This window comes from Herpailurus yagouaroundi, unplaced genomic scaffold (assembly GCF_014898765.1).
Source record: "Herpailurus yagouaroundi ecotype Mexico unplaced genomic scaffold, PumYag 192, whole genome shotgun sequence".
Taxonomy (NCBI): domain Eukaryota; kingdom Metazoa; phylum Chordata; class Mammalia; order Carnivora; family Felidae; genus Herpailurus; species Herpailurus yagouaroundi.
The window spans coordinates 22,307,642-22,322,455 of NW_024412423.1; the positions used below are offsets into that span (position 1 = coordinate 22,307,642).

At 47.5% G+C, this 14,814-nt stretch overlaps 1 protein-coding gene across 4 annotated transcripts in view; it reads right to left on the reverse strand.

The window, feature by feature from the left end:
- MACROH2A1 (macroH2A.1 histone) overlaps positions 1-14,814 on the reverse strand; it is a 79,139-nt gene that overhangs the window by 14,089 nt on the left and 50,236 nt on the right. Inside the window, exons 7-8 of one of the 4 annotated variants that reach the window (XM_040444519.1) lie at positions 11,551-11,661; positions 1,695-1,785 (exon numbers count right to left, since the gene is read on the reverse strand). In XM_040444519.1, coding sequence (XP_040300453.1) covers positions 1,695-1,785; positions 11,551-11,661 — 202 coding nt within the window. Of the gene's footprint in view, positions 1-1,694; positions 1,786-3,547; positions 3,648-11,550; positions 11,662-14,814 lie in introns of all 4 variants that reach the window. The other 3 variants (XM_040444521.1, XM_040444518.1, XM_040444517.1) reach the window with 3 other exon arrangements.

The window sequence follows — 14,814 nt, forward strand, 5'->3', positions numbered from 1 at the left end:
ACCCCTTCCACAGCCACGGCAAAGAAAGCTTTCTCTCCTCCTCGGGCCTGGGGGAGACCCCTTCGCGCCCGAAGGGTGCTAATTTCCATTTTACCCAAAGTCCTGGATGGCAGGATGAACCCAGGCCTCAGTCACTCCTGGTGGAAAGATAAGCCCTTAGCTGTTCTCTTTATTTCCCTCCCATCAAGTGTTCATTTGGTCAAGAAATAAAGAGAAAGAATATCTTTCTCTTAAGCTGTCTGACTTAGGAGCTCTTAAACTCCTCCAAAATCTTGTGAAAGTGCAGTTTATTTTAATTGCCTACAGCCTGATTTCATTTTGGCCTGGACGACTTGGCGAATCCCAACTTCCCGTCCAGTGTGTCTTTTCCATCCACGTCCGAGATCCAAAATGCCCAGGAGAGCAATCAGCCCAAATCCCAGTGGCTAGGGCGGGCTGTGAACAGCGGGCTTTGCTCGTGACACTAAACAGAGCTGGACAGCCTCGCATTGCTAAGCTGTTGGACTTCCACTGTCTGGGACGCTCATGAAAATCCCCATAGCCTCAGCCTTCAACATGACTTCACTTCTGCCCGTAGCAAGGGCACCACTTTAGAAAGTGGTGTTCAAATATACACCTAGGGCACCACTCTCAGGACTAGCACATCGATGGTAAAAATCATTAGATACACGTGAGAGTAAGGCTATACGGTAAGCACCAATCAGGAGGCAGACACAAAACAAGGTGCTTTGCTTAAGTTATCCCCTCACTATTATCACTCTTGCGATAGGACAGAGAAACCGAGGCACTGGGGAGTTAAGTAACTGGCCCAGCTCTCATGACCTACAGATAGCAAGGTTGGGATTTGCGCTCCTTCTACCTAGCTCCAAAGCGGTGCCTTTTTGCCATCCATCCGGATGCCCCCGCATCACGTAAGCAGCACAGCATACTCTTAGAGCAGGGCACTACCTGACTTTCATGTAGCAGGCCAGCGGCCCCAGGGCTTGGCACCCAGCCTTCCCTCTCTCTCCCTCACCCCACCCTCAGATGTTGAGCGCCAGAAGCCAAATGACTATGGGTGTCAGCTGCCAGGGAACAGGAAGGAGCTTGCTGGGTCTAGCAGAGTTTCTCAAGTGGTCTAGGCACCCCCCCATCAGAATGAGGTGACTTTCATGCAATAAAGGTCTGAGAACCTCAGTGTGGGAGAGTGTTCTCAAAATGCCCGAGTGCACCTGAGGCCTTGAGGCCATCTTCAGGAAAGTGTGCTTCCGATGCCAAAGTGGGGGGAGCGGTGCTGACACCTGTGCCTAGGTATTGCTATGTGTCTGGTCCACAGCGGTCACATCAGTGGTCTTGGAGGCCACTCGGCCGACCTGGCTGCATCCCCTTCACAGCTGAAATCACGGGTGAACCCAGTCTCCGACAAAGCTGTGCCTCGTGAAGCAAATGCAGAAATGATGCTGCCGAACCAGTTTCCAAACCAGAAGCGCGCCCATCTGTGAGCTGCATGACGCACCCTGGCTGCCAACTAGCTGTACCTCTCGTGTCTGCAGCCCGGGGACTGGAGACCTTAGCAAGGTCGACCTTGGGGAGGCCGGGGACAGCTGGAAGTGTGAAATGAATGCAGCCCTGCATAGCTGTCAAAGGATCAAGCTGTCTGCGGCGGCCGACTGACCATGCACACACACACTCGGCAGCACCCGGCTAGGCATTACCTACTTCACCACCGGTGTAGAAGTCAGTGTTTGTCGGGTGAACGACAGCATCACTGTCGATCGAGGCAATGTCAGCCTGTACAACTTGCAACTATAACAGGTAAACAAATGTATATCAACTGTGTTGGACCGAGACCCACGCACAGGCACATTTACTAATGCCCCAATGGCAGGGCTGGCCTACCTGGTCGATTCCAACATGTGAGCCCAAGGGGCAATCAGTCCACGAAGTGTGCGCACATGTGGATGGGGGTGAGGAGGAGGAGGAGGAAGAGGAGGAGGAGGAGGAGGAGGAGGAATATCAAATGTGACATGTTTAAATTAAACATTTGAATGACATGTCCAAAAAAAGAGAAACACACACATGAGATCATTTCCAAAGATTAAAAGAAATAACAAAACAACGAATGCCCCGTTTCACTTCGCAAAAGCCTATAAAACTGGCACCCCACTGAGAAGGCTACTAAAACATGGCATCTGTTTTAAAAAAAACGTGGACTATCAGGCCAACCACAACAACGAGTTTCTCCATTTTGTTGGCAGCCATCAACGTTCAGAGCTGGAGTTTTGGTCTTACGACATTCAACGTTTGGTCTGCCTTCAAGGGACAGCTCTTGAAAACCAAGAAAACAGTATGTGTGCATAGAGAACGGCCTTTATTTTTTTCCCGCTCAATGTGTACAAATGTGTTTCCAGATCTAGCATTTACTCTAGTCACTCTTTATTTTCATGTATTTTACACATAAAACATACTTTGGATAGATAGGATCCCTGCTTTTTCTAGCCTGTGGCCTTTTTTTTTTTTTTTTTAAGAAAATATCCATATGAAGAGAGTATGTGGTCAGAAAACAAGGCCGGGCAGGGCATTCTTGAGTCCCAGTTCCTATGTTTCCGGCCCACTGTTACACCCAGTTGGTGTGGGTCGGGCCTGGGCTCTGGAATGAGCATCTGTGCCAGTAAACGAATCTGCCACCTTACAAAGGTAGCCAAAGGTCGGGGGTAAAGGTTTATAAAACAAACCTGGGTCGGCATCAGGCCTGAAGCTACCTTGGTGGGCCTCTGCTAGTCTGCTGCCCCTGTCAAGGCTCAAGGCTGAGAGGTCAGGAGCCTTGACTGAGCCCCTGAGCTGACAGTTCTCCGGGCAAAGATCAAGCCACAGAATGGGATACTGAGGGATCCCTCTCAGCTTGCCCCCAACCAGGGAGACACCGTGGCTCTGAGGCAGAGTTATCCTCTGTAGGAGCTCACCCAGAAAGAGATGTTGCCCTTCTGTTTAATATCATCCCCTAATCAAATAATTCATGAAGCTGGCATGCAGTCATATACTGTTTTCAGTTCTAGAAAAAATTGAGGAAGTGACAGTAAGTGGTAAATTTAGGGGAAACCAATTTACTGGTGGATTAAAGACAACTTAATGATATAGTGATGCAGTTTAATTTTCTCCCTTTTCAAGTGCTTTTAAGCTTTGTCATTTCTAATTAGGGCTTAAATGGAGAAACTATCATTTTGTAGTAACCTGAGATTTTTCAGTTCTAAAAAAAAACAAACACATTTTTAAAAAATCCCTCCCAAGTAACCAGCAGTCAGTATGATCATTATGGAAGAGAATTTAGATAGCAATACATTTACAATCAAGGGGAAAATAGCCAATTGCACTCAATGAAACATTATCGGATCATTTCCATTTGAAATGGCTTGGAGTGAGTAAACATTGAGGATTTCCTTCCAATGTTCAACTGGGATTTGGGAATTTGGCTTGACCATCTGAAGTTTGAGACGATGAAGAGCCTAAATTCTGGGTTCCATAACTTTTCATCTGACAGCTGGCGGTGCCAAACCCCATCCCCAATTACCTAGGTCATCTTTAAGGTCAATGTCAGCATTGGTAGGATTGATTATGGCCTCCACCTCAAAGCCGGCTAAATTACTGATTTCACTGTGAATAAGGTTCAGCTGAAAAGAAAAGCATGAGGTGGGAAATAACAGGACAGCCGGGAAGTCACAGAGAAGTGAGCCTTGGGATACAGATGAAGGGCAGTGCACACTCCAGGGGCACTGGGCGCACGGGGTGGGGGTGGGGAGGCGGGACAGGGAGTCGCTGGCTAAAATGAATCCAGTTCAAACAAGGCTCCAGGGCTGCTCGGGATGCTGAAAGGAAGCAAGCTAGGCTGAAGCTCCAGAACCTGCTGGGTGATGCTTGGGGCCAAAGGGAGGCATAAGCCATGTGGACTCGTGGATCCACTTCCCTTTGAAGGAACAAAGTACAGCAGCTATCAGGACCCAGCATCGGGGTACTCATTGCCGAGGTGGGAACGGTGTATGTGACCTCTTCTTTGAGCCCTGGGATGGTAGAGAAGTCCCAGCTGGTGTGGGAAAGCCCTAGTAGCTCTGCCATTCTCCTCTAACTGGCCACGGGTCTTTAAAGTTGTCCCCATCACCCTGACTACTGGCTGGCTGGCTCCCCTGCCCTGCTCGGAGGTAGCAAGGAGCAAGATGGTCTGTTGCTTAGAAACCTCTAATCCTGAAGTTCTGGTGAAAGCCAGGAAGAGAACCAGCAGTTCTCTGGCAAGACCGTGTGTCTCTTAAAATGTTTCACCGTGTGGAGGCCCACTGGGTCGAGGATTTTCCTCGAGTTTCATGAGCATGGAAACCAACTGGCTCTCTTTGAAGAGCCAATGAATGTCCTCCCTTCCCACAGGTATTCCATTGCTATAGCAAGCATCAGGATGAAAGAAGACCTGAGTTCTAGATTCGCCTGTCAGAAGGACAAGTGGAATTAGCTGGCCCAGGACTACTGTCCTGGGTCCTACCCTTTCCCCTCCTGTTCTTAGCTCCAAGTGCCTGCAGCAAAGTGCTAGCTCACTCTCTAAGACGCTTATCCTTCAGTGACATGAATTCCTAACAACTGCAGCCAAGAGCAATGCCTAAGCAGCCCTCAGAGGAGCTGGTGCCTGGGACCCACTGTGATCCACGCTGGAAGAGCTGTCCGCAGCCGCAGGGCCCAGCAGGACAGGAGCCTTTGTCCAGGCACGCACTTGGAGGACAGGGCCGTGTGCAGCCACTTGGCAGGGAGGCTCTTGGCAACTAAGCTCCAATGCACTGAATTTCTGAGGCCAAGTGTTTTGTTGAAAACAAAACCAAACAAAAAACCTGACACCCTATAAGCACCAGAAATATAAACCCGCATTTCTGATTCCCAGAAGTAGACAGGAGATTCTCAAAAAAGACCTGCTGAAACTAAGTAATTCTTTGTGAGAAAGCACTTCTGGAAAGAAATCTGGTCATACGACTGGGGAAAGGCTCAGCAGGGTCCCATTTCTAGTTAGGGCTGGAAGGTGGAAGAGGAACAAGTTTTCTGCACCGGGACTTCCTGGGATATGGTTCCCAGCACTGCAGGTGGTTCAGGGGCCACCAACATCCCCGAACCTGGAAGAAGCCCATGGGGGGGGGGGGGGCGGTGACCTCACACAGCAGAGCACTCAGCACTGCAGGACAGAGGCATACAAGAGACCAGTACCAGGGCGAGGGTGCTAACTGCTGTGCTGAGGGAGAAGGGGTGTGCATGGGCAAGACTAGGGGGGCTCGAGGAAGGCAAGTGAGGAGTCGGGATTCAGGACAAGGGGAAGGGTTTGATTATAAGTATTGCATCTCACTTCAAGCAAACAGTGTTTATAGCAACTCAAATTAAGTGAATCTTCCCTGCTCTTCCTCCTAAAACAAACACCCCAAGACCCTATACTGTAAAGTAGTAGCAGGTTGTTGAGGGAGGAAGGGAAAGGAGAAAACCGGGAAAGCAACACTTTACTCGGTGTGGTATAGATAAGTACACTTTTAGGATACCTAGGAGTTTCCTTTCTTGTTGTTTTAAAAAAAAGACATGCTCAGATCCCTAAAATTCACGCTATTTTTTTTTTCCAATGGCGTAGATGCTTCTGAACTTATACTTGGAGATGCCTCATTGGAAAATCAGCTGTTTTCCATGGGCTTTGATTTGGCTAGCAGAGAAGACCCCAGAACATGGTCTCTGACTCTGCCTGGGGAGAAGCCCCCTTTTGCCTGTGGGATGGGCTCTCTGGACAAACTGTGTGTGGGGGGTGGGTTCCGGGGGCTTCATGGCAGTGCTGAAGCGAGGGAATGGTCGCAGACAGCGCAAATTCCTCGGAGAACTCCCTATTCACTCTCTGCACCTTCCTTTCTGACAGAGGCAGCCTGCTTTCTGAAGCACCGCACCGAGCCGCGGCCCCTGCAACAGAGAATTCCCAGCCAACCAAGTACTCTCACTCTCCCTCACATCTGAGTCTTGCTTTTCCGACTATATTCCGCTGTGTACCAGGCTTAGTACAAGTCCTCAGGGTGAGGGGCTGAGCCGCAGAACCATTCTGCTATTAAATATATAGAGGTACTTTAAAAAACCACCTCTGGACTATATAGCATGTGTTTGGGGTGGGGGGAGCCTTGTGTGTGTCTGGGAGAGACATGGGTGCGAGGGGAGAGGCCACATGGCTAGAGGCACTTTGGAAAGACACCTGGGTAACCAGATTGGCTTGGGCGGGCAGGCCAGTAGACAGAAGCCAACAGTGAAATGATCAAGAACAAAGGCCAAAGCTCCCATGAACAGGAGGAGAAAGCCCATCAGCATGGGATACAAACAGGCCACGTGTGCAAATGTCTTGCAAGGATCCTGTTGTCCAGTGGGTACATACAAATAGGCCTGGTGGGGCCAGGAAAGATGGCCAATCCTGCCAAGTCCCAACCCCCTTCCCCCAGGAGCCACGTGGCTCTATGAAGCACAGGGCAGAGCAGGGGGACCTGTGGGCTGGGAAATAAGATTTCTGGGTAACTGCGAAAATTCTCGTATTTAGTTTGATTCTCTGGGAGGCGGGACTAATGATTTCGAAATTTGAATAAGGTCTCTACTTCTTTGTCTTATCATTGGGAATGATGGGAAAATAAGTTTTGGGGGCACCTGGGTGGCTCAGTCAGAGCCTCAGACTTTGGCTCAGGTCATGATCTTGCAGTTCATGAGTTTGAGCCCCATGTTGAGCTCTGTGCTGACACCACAGAGTCTATAGCCTGCTTCAGATTCTGTGTCTCCTTCTTTCTCTGCCCCTTCCCTGCTCATGCTGTCTCTCTCTCTCAAAAATAAACATTAAAAAAATACATAAATAAAAGTCTTAAAAAAACAAAAAAAAAAGGAAAAATAAGTTCTGAATGACAGCACGGGGAGTTTAAAACATCTGAAGATTGCTGGCCACCGTAGAGAGTGACAAAAGGGCACTGCCAGTTAGAGAGCAGAAGGGGGTCCTACTTGGCTGTGGAGGTGGAAGAAGGGGACCTAGCTAAGTGTCCCGTGAGACCCTTCCACCTCTGGGCCCTGACTACCCTAATCTCAGCTGGGTTTACCACATCCGGTCTCTCGGTCTGTAGTACCCCCAAATTCCATCCAGTGGTTATGTCCACATTAGTCCTTGTTCTCCACTCACAAGTGAACCCATTAGGAGAAGCTCTCAGAAGGCAGAGACTGGGTTGTCTCTTAACCCTGAGTGCCACAAGAGGCCCGAGACAGTGCTCAGGCTGCTACAGGCACACAAACAGAGCTGGAATTGAATGTCAAACATCCCGACAACTCTGAGGTGAAATGCACATCTCTCTTCTCTTAAAGCAGGGCTAATGGAAATGCCAGAGCTCAGAAACCGGGCCCTTGGTCTGCAATGGACCTCAAGTGGCTCAGGGCCAACCTGGCCTTTCTGGAAGGCTGGCTGTGGCCCCCACCACTTAGGGCAGGTCAGAAGGAGGCCTGCCAATGATAGGGAAGGAGCCAGTGGCTTGGAACTACTAGACAGATATGTGGACTGCGCCTTGACATGACCTATTTGGCTAGAGGAATCCTTTTTTTTTTTTTTTACTTATCAAAAATTCCATTTTAGGAAACAAAAGTAATTGATAAACACTATCTGAAGGACATGTTAAATCTGGCCTGGAATTATTAAATTTTGACATCTCTTTGACAATGCCTTCACAATGGACAAGGAAGGGAAAAGACTGACCAGTCTTATTTCCTTGTGCTGGCCATATACAATGCAACTCTCTTCCTGTCACCAAAGTCCACTTCAACCAAGGCCAAGGGAGAGGGCACTGTTTCTAAGCCCCTCATGGAGAACTGTGTCTTCTCTGTGGCCCCATCCTGCCCTGCCTCTGGGATCAAGGGGTTTTCTTTAACAGTGCTCTGATGCCCTGCCTGCGCACATCCCCAGATCTCCAGCTTTAATTCTCCTGAAGATCTCAGGTCTGGTGGTAGCATCTGGCAGGTTTCAGGCTAGACCTGCCACACAAAGGACACATGTGAGCACCACTGGAGGCCTAGAAGCCCAGAGCCAGCAGCCTTCATGGCATGTGAGAGGCCCATTGTCAGCTGTAGGGGTAGAAAGAAGGCATCAGCCCTTTTCTCCTCACTGCCGTTTCAACTGCCCCCTCTCCTTATAGTATTCCAGCCTCTGGGAACCGGGTGTCTCTGCGAGGCAGACAACCCAAAGTACCCTGCCCCATGCCTTTAGTGGCCTATGGGGCTGCGGCTCCGATCCTGACAGTTGGGAGGCTTGGAGACTCACTCACACTCTCCTTACTCTGCCTTCCCTACTGCTGACCAAGGAAGCCCCAATCAGTTACTACCACTGACACAGATTTATAGAAATACACATTGGAAGAATTTTTTGGAAATAAAAAAAACCCATCAGGTTTTTCAATCTCTGGAAGGAAGCTGTGAATCTCTGTTGAAGCACAAAGCAAAAACATTCGGTAGATTCAGATTCACAGCACTGTCTTCTTTTTGAAAACAATTCAACAATGTGTGTGAACGCTGGATAAAAGAGTAATGAGGACGATCACTCCTGAGACTTGAGAACCTGAAATACACCATCGTCAATGATAATTAGACCCCAGGCTCCTGAGCCCTGGGCCAGCTTCTGTGAGTAGCTTAGCAACCAGGCCTTACAGGGCTGTGCAGGGCGCAGTATCACCTTTCTCTACCTTCTCCTGCTTGCAGCGTTCAAGCATGGGTTTCATGGTCAAAGATGGGAAAACAGGACTCGTGGGACAAAGGGTACGATATGGTCTTCATCTTCAGGTACGCTTCTTAGGACACTGCCTAAAATCCAACTCACAGCTAACGTCCGTAGACTCTTGAATACAGAGGACTGAGGGCTGTTGGAAGGGAAGGGGTGGGTGGAGGAATGGGCTAAATGGGTGATGGGCATGAAGAAGGGGACATTTCAGGATGAGCACTGGGTGTCGTATGGAAGAGATGAATCACTGGGTTCTACTCCAGGAACCAGGACTATACTCTATGTTAACTAGCTTGAATAAAAAAACAAAAACGAACTAAGGTCTGTAGTAACATTTTAAAATGCGCTTTGTGTGAAAATTCTCATCAGTTTTAGGACTCTTGCCCCTCTTGCATTATTAAGCCATGACTTTCACCCCACAGTAATAGCCAATAAAGGACCAGAAAGTACTGCTTGCAAAATAACGCTCCTGACCATAAATACGTGCTCTACCTCACACCTCAGGGCCCAGCGTTCCAGAAAGGGTTGCTGGCACACTAGTTTCCGATGCTGGCACCAAGGCTGACTTGAGGTGTTCCCTTATTCTGTGATGCCACAGTTGGGGAGATAGAGGCATGCCTGCTAAAGGGCATGTGTGGCGCTGGATTTGGGGGTACCTCGCCCTGGATGTGTGAGTTTTGGGTCATTAACCTGGCAGCACATTTGACGCGGAGGGCAGCCTCACGGTAGCTCGGTGTTTGTTCTCCCCACTGACACTTAACTGTGGGATGTGGGAAAGAAGGTGGGTGGTCTGTCTGGGTCTGCATGCAGCCCCCTCTCTGACAGCTGACCGCTTTACACGGGGTTCAGCTCAACCAAACAGAAGTCAAGACCTCAGACAGGCATATTAGTTTCTTTGCCAAGTCTACTTCTCCCATTTTCCTGTTTCTTAAACAACAGTAGATGACACACCTGTAGGTTATTATGGAGTGTCAGTACTTCCCTATAGCTTTTTGGTCTCCCCTCTTCCCAATCCTGAATGGGGTACAGTGTTTGCCGATTTGTACTCTCTTGTACTGTTAGGCCTGTGGCACCTGGTCCTGAGACCCCACATGGTGGGGAAGAAGGCACTGCGTGGCTGCAGAGGAACTAGCAAGGTGTCTGCTGCCTTTGCCAGCTCCCTTCCAGGGCTCACATGCAGCAGAATCCAGACAAGACCCTGACCCCGAGATCGAGAAGGGCATCCATTTGTACATGGACACCTGTGTGGCTGAGTGCTGCTATTCTGAGGGTACTGGAGTTCGTCCAGTAAGGGGGTATGAGGCTGGCTGTGGGGTAGTCAGCAGGAGACAGCAAGACCACCACAGGGAAGGGAGAGGCCAGGGGCAGGGCACCCAAGGGTGGGATGGGAGAAAGCGTGAGAGACGGTGGGGGACAGCAGGAGGGCCTGAACTGTTCTACCTGCTGAATCGGCTTCCAGGCCTGGCTGACGGTCTGCAACAGGGACCTAAAGACACTGGAGCTACCCCTCAAGAGCAGGGTGTTCACACTCGAGTTCAAACCAAAGCAAGTGGGAAGGCGCTTCGCGTTAACGTTCCATGTATTGTATTACCCAGAGGACAAGTTAAAGGGTGTGAAAGTAGACCCAGGTGGTTGCCTTCACTGCTGAGTTGAAACTTTTAAACAAATAAAAACAAAAATCTTTTAAACGAAAACTCTGAAAGCCCCAGACCTTCAGATGACAAGCGCTGCTTATTTTTCCCTTTGAAAAATGCGTACAAAATACAGATAATGGTTATAAAATGTCAGCTGCAATGGTTATTTGCTGGAACACAAGGTCCACCACAGGAATTGCATCATGAGAGCCTGAGTGCAATTAGTGACAGGAAGGGGGGAAGAGGGGAAGGAGCGCTTGCAATGCAGGAGCAGGAGGGCTGTGTCACTGAGATGCAAAAGAAAATTGACAGTGAGGTTGTAAAAATGATGCAGCTTCAGAACCAAGTTGTTAGCCACAACGCAGTTTACATGAAGGTCAAATTCATTCATGCCTTTAATTGTTTCTCACGTAGGACTGAAACATTAAGAGAAGCGTAATTCCCTCTCTCTCCCACCCCCCGTTTTTTGTTTGTTTGTTTTTTTTGTTTTTTGTTTTGTTTGTTTTTGGTGTTAATAGAGCATTATTAATTAACTCTCACTCTCAGGTCTTAAAAGCCTTTGCATCATTTTTATTTTCAACAAAAGTGAATCATCTTTTACAAAACCATGGCGTCCTGGCAAAGCTGCATCACTGGGATGGCTGAAAATACATTGCCCACGATTAAAACAAACAAAAGATTGGCTTGAGGAGTCCAGAGGTGGCTCAGTGCACCCATTACCTAAGGACGTCTAAAAACAATCCCGCCCCCGGAGCAGAGGCTCTGACTTCAGTGCCCACCCGAGCCTGTGCGCTGCCTACTAGACCTTTCCTTTTCCAAGACCCAGCTTTGACTTGGGGCACTTTTGCTGGCCGGGGGCTACATGATGACCAGTGTATCCCACATTAGTAGCTTCTTCTGCAGACTAACCCTGGGGTTGTCCCGAGCCCCCCACCACCACGGGAGCGGCTTTCCCGCTTCTTTACCACTACCTCTTCTTCCCACCTGCCACTCTCCCCCACTGCTCCTGCCGCAGCCCCCCCGTGAGGCTACCCACTCCTCCTTCCACACCCACACGGCCAGGAGTGGCCTCCGGGAATCCCCAGGCCTTCCTGCAACAGAGGTGGCCTCCACCCATCTGTCCCAGGGCCGCGAGCAGACTGAGGCTGCACATCTGCCTACCTTCTGGCCGAGGAAGAGGCTCTTGGTGGAGAGTACTGTGAAGCCATCGGCCGGCGTTCCCTCGGTGGTGCTGTCGGCGCTGGCTGCCTTGCTGACTTCGCCCTGCTTCTTCTTGCACAAATACAAGAGTCACTATGAGGCCCATACAGGCAGAGACCAAAGGAATCTGGGCTTTTCTAATGGGGAAGAAGCTCAGAGCCCCCCCCCCCCCCCCCCTTAATACTGCAGAAAACAGGATACTAAAACACAACCAGTTTGGGGCCTGTCTCAGCTCGGGTGCTGCAGGCTCACTGTGAAGTCCGGGGGTTCTATGAGGACAGTTAGCTGTATTTGCATCACTTTGTCATGTAAATACACAGCTACTTAAAGGCAAAACTCTACTGTAGAATGATAATCGAGAACAACTATTTTTATAAGTTTAGACCAATTAAGTATCTCTTACTTAAGGGTCTTTGCTTTCTCGATGTCTGCACACTATTCAAGTTGGAGGGGAAAAAGCAATCTGTTCCTGGTCACAAGTTCTCAAAGAGCAAAAATCAGACCAAGAACCATAACCCTGCAACCTCTTCCAGCCCACTAGGTAAGACACTCCCAACTGTCCTTCATGAAAACCAGCCTTGGAGAAGGATCCCTATGGTGGCTGTTGCTGAGTCCCGCTGCCCCTGGGGACTCCCCATCCTCATAGTGGGCATGGATATCAGCATCTCATGGGCCTCCTTCCAGCCCCAACCCGACTCAAATATATATACCCTGGGGTTCCTAAGGGCCTTGCAAGGTCTGTTGTCCAGAGAGGTTTAATTCATTTCCAGATCTTCAACTTTCTCATGTACTTTTTCCTGAAAGTGATCTACCCTAAGTGATCTGCACATGTGATAGAGGTCTCATGTCAGAACTCCCTGCACCACCACCCTTGTCCTGCTTCCCACAGTGACTAGTAGCCTGGCACAGCCAGGGAGGGAAAAGGGATACAGGACTTTACCAGTCTTTCATGCGTTTCTGTTAAGCATGAGGATTATAAGAGAAATGGGTATTCTGGCTCATTTGGGGATGTTCTGCATTCACATGTATCATACACTGAGGAGAGCGGGAACAATGTCAATTTGTGTTTAGATACTTCGCCTTTTCCCTTCCCAAGTACAATCAAAATGGACATCACTCTTGAGAGATGCTCCAGTGTGAGGAAACCAAGAAAACGGGATGAAAAGTATCCCAGATGACCATGCATTTATGAAGGAAGGCTCTGGACCACAGACCCTGTCCACATGCCAACTTAGGGATTCAAATTCATTAACATATTAACATTTTTGCTTACATTGAAAAAATAAGGGCTAGTTTTACTCAACACTTTAACAAGAAGGAATGCTTTGACATTTAAGTTCTATGGCCAACCTCGAACATTTTCCATAAACGAAATGACCTAAATCCGAAGCTCCAAGGTTTTGATATAAATAAGAGAAAAATTATTTTATCAAGAAACAGGGTATTAGCAAAGATATGATAAAATGATCACTATTATGGCTTTCCTAATTCTTCCAGTACGCCAGACTGGACAAATGATAGACCAACAGTGAAAAAGGTATAACCCACAGTTACGTGGTAAGTCTTAGTAAGCCTATTTTTAATACACTTTCCAGGAAACAAGAAAGGGAAAGGCTGGGTGACAAATCCTTTCACTACTCAGATGTTTCTAATTCTGTGCTTTCAACAAAACAGGAGAAATACCAAAATGACTTAACAGATGAGAGATCATTAAAGAACAGACTGATGGAGTTAACAGTGCCAGTTTCTTAGTTGTGACAAATGTACCGGGGTTATGGAAGATGTTACGATGGGGAAACTGGTGAGGGGCATTCAGGAACACTCTGGACTGTCTCTGTAACTTTTCTGTCCATCTAAAACAATTGTGAAGTAAAACATACTAAAAGAAATTGATGACAGATTACTATGTGACTGCTGCCACATAGCTCAAGAGTTCGGAGGATCAAGTGATATTGCTGTGCCCCGAAATCCTTTCCATTCCTATTCAACTACTTTCTGTGCATAAGACATTCCAAGTACTTACACCTATAAATATCCAAATATAGGATGCTGAACCCTGTTTCATTTTATAAGTAAGTAACTGTCCTAGGAACCTGAATAAATTATAAAAACGATCTCCATCTATCCCATTATAAGACACGGTTACAGGAAAAAAAAAAGATACAGTTGAGGGAATATTTTCCTTAATATTTATTAAATTTGAACAGTATTGGTGTGATCAACTGTGTGTTAATAAATATGACAATGATCCAATCCTGTAGAATCCACAGCATTTAGTGGATTTATGATCACAAGAAATTTTTTCCAAGTAAATTTAAATTTATATACATTATTTTTGTTCTGAACATCAAGAAAATACCAGCAGCATAAAATGTTTGACATTAGGATAAAATATTGTGGGACAAGTGAAAGGGAAATACGGGTTCAAGGAGAAAATTAATGTAAATTTGCTGCCTGTTAAAAAAGAGCTTGTCTGTATGTTTTTAAATGATGGTACTCCAAATCAACGTTGTATTTCAATTTCTTTGGATACATGTAAATGAGTGATGAAACAGTGTTTTGCATACCAAAAAATATACACTTCACAGATATTTAAATTTATTATGAAAAGTTTAGCTGTCAAAATTTAAATGTGTGAGATACAAAGATCTTCAAAATTGTTTTAGGATGTAGGCAAGCAAAAACCTTTGAGAGAACCACTGCTCTACCCAGGGAGCGCAGTGCATGCAGGGGGTCCTCAGTAAACACTTGGGAATGGGATACAGTTGATAAGTAGATAAGGATTTAGTGCTTATGCCCCTCAAATACTTGGACTTTTAGAGGTGAGAAAGCCTTAACTTTCAGAATTTCAGGTATCCAAGAAAGGGAGCTGGTTTTACTAGAAGGGGCTGTGACAGCTTCTCTGGGACCCGGGTATAAGTCAGCAGCTGCCTATGAAGCCAAATTATAAGGCTTAGCCTGTGATAATTAATCCTGGTGGCTTTCAGCAATGGTTCATTTGCTCAGGGCCTCCACCATTAAAGCTGTTGCCCATGCTGTACACTGGGACAACCACTAGGGAAAAACGATAGGAAGCTTCCTCAAAAAATTACAAGGAGAACTACCATATGATCCAGCAATTCCACTTCTGGGAATATAACCAAAGGAAACAAAAATCCTGTGTCAAAGAGAGAACCATACCCCCTGATCACAGCAGCATCATTTATAACGGGCAACACACAGACA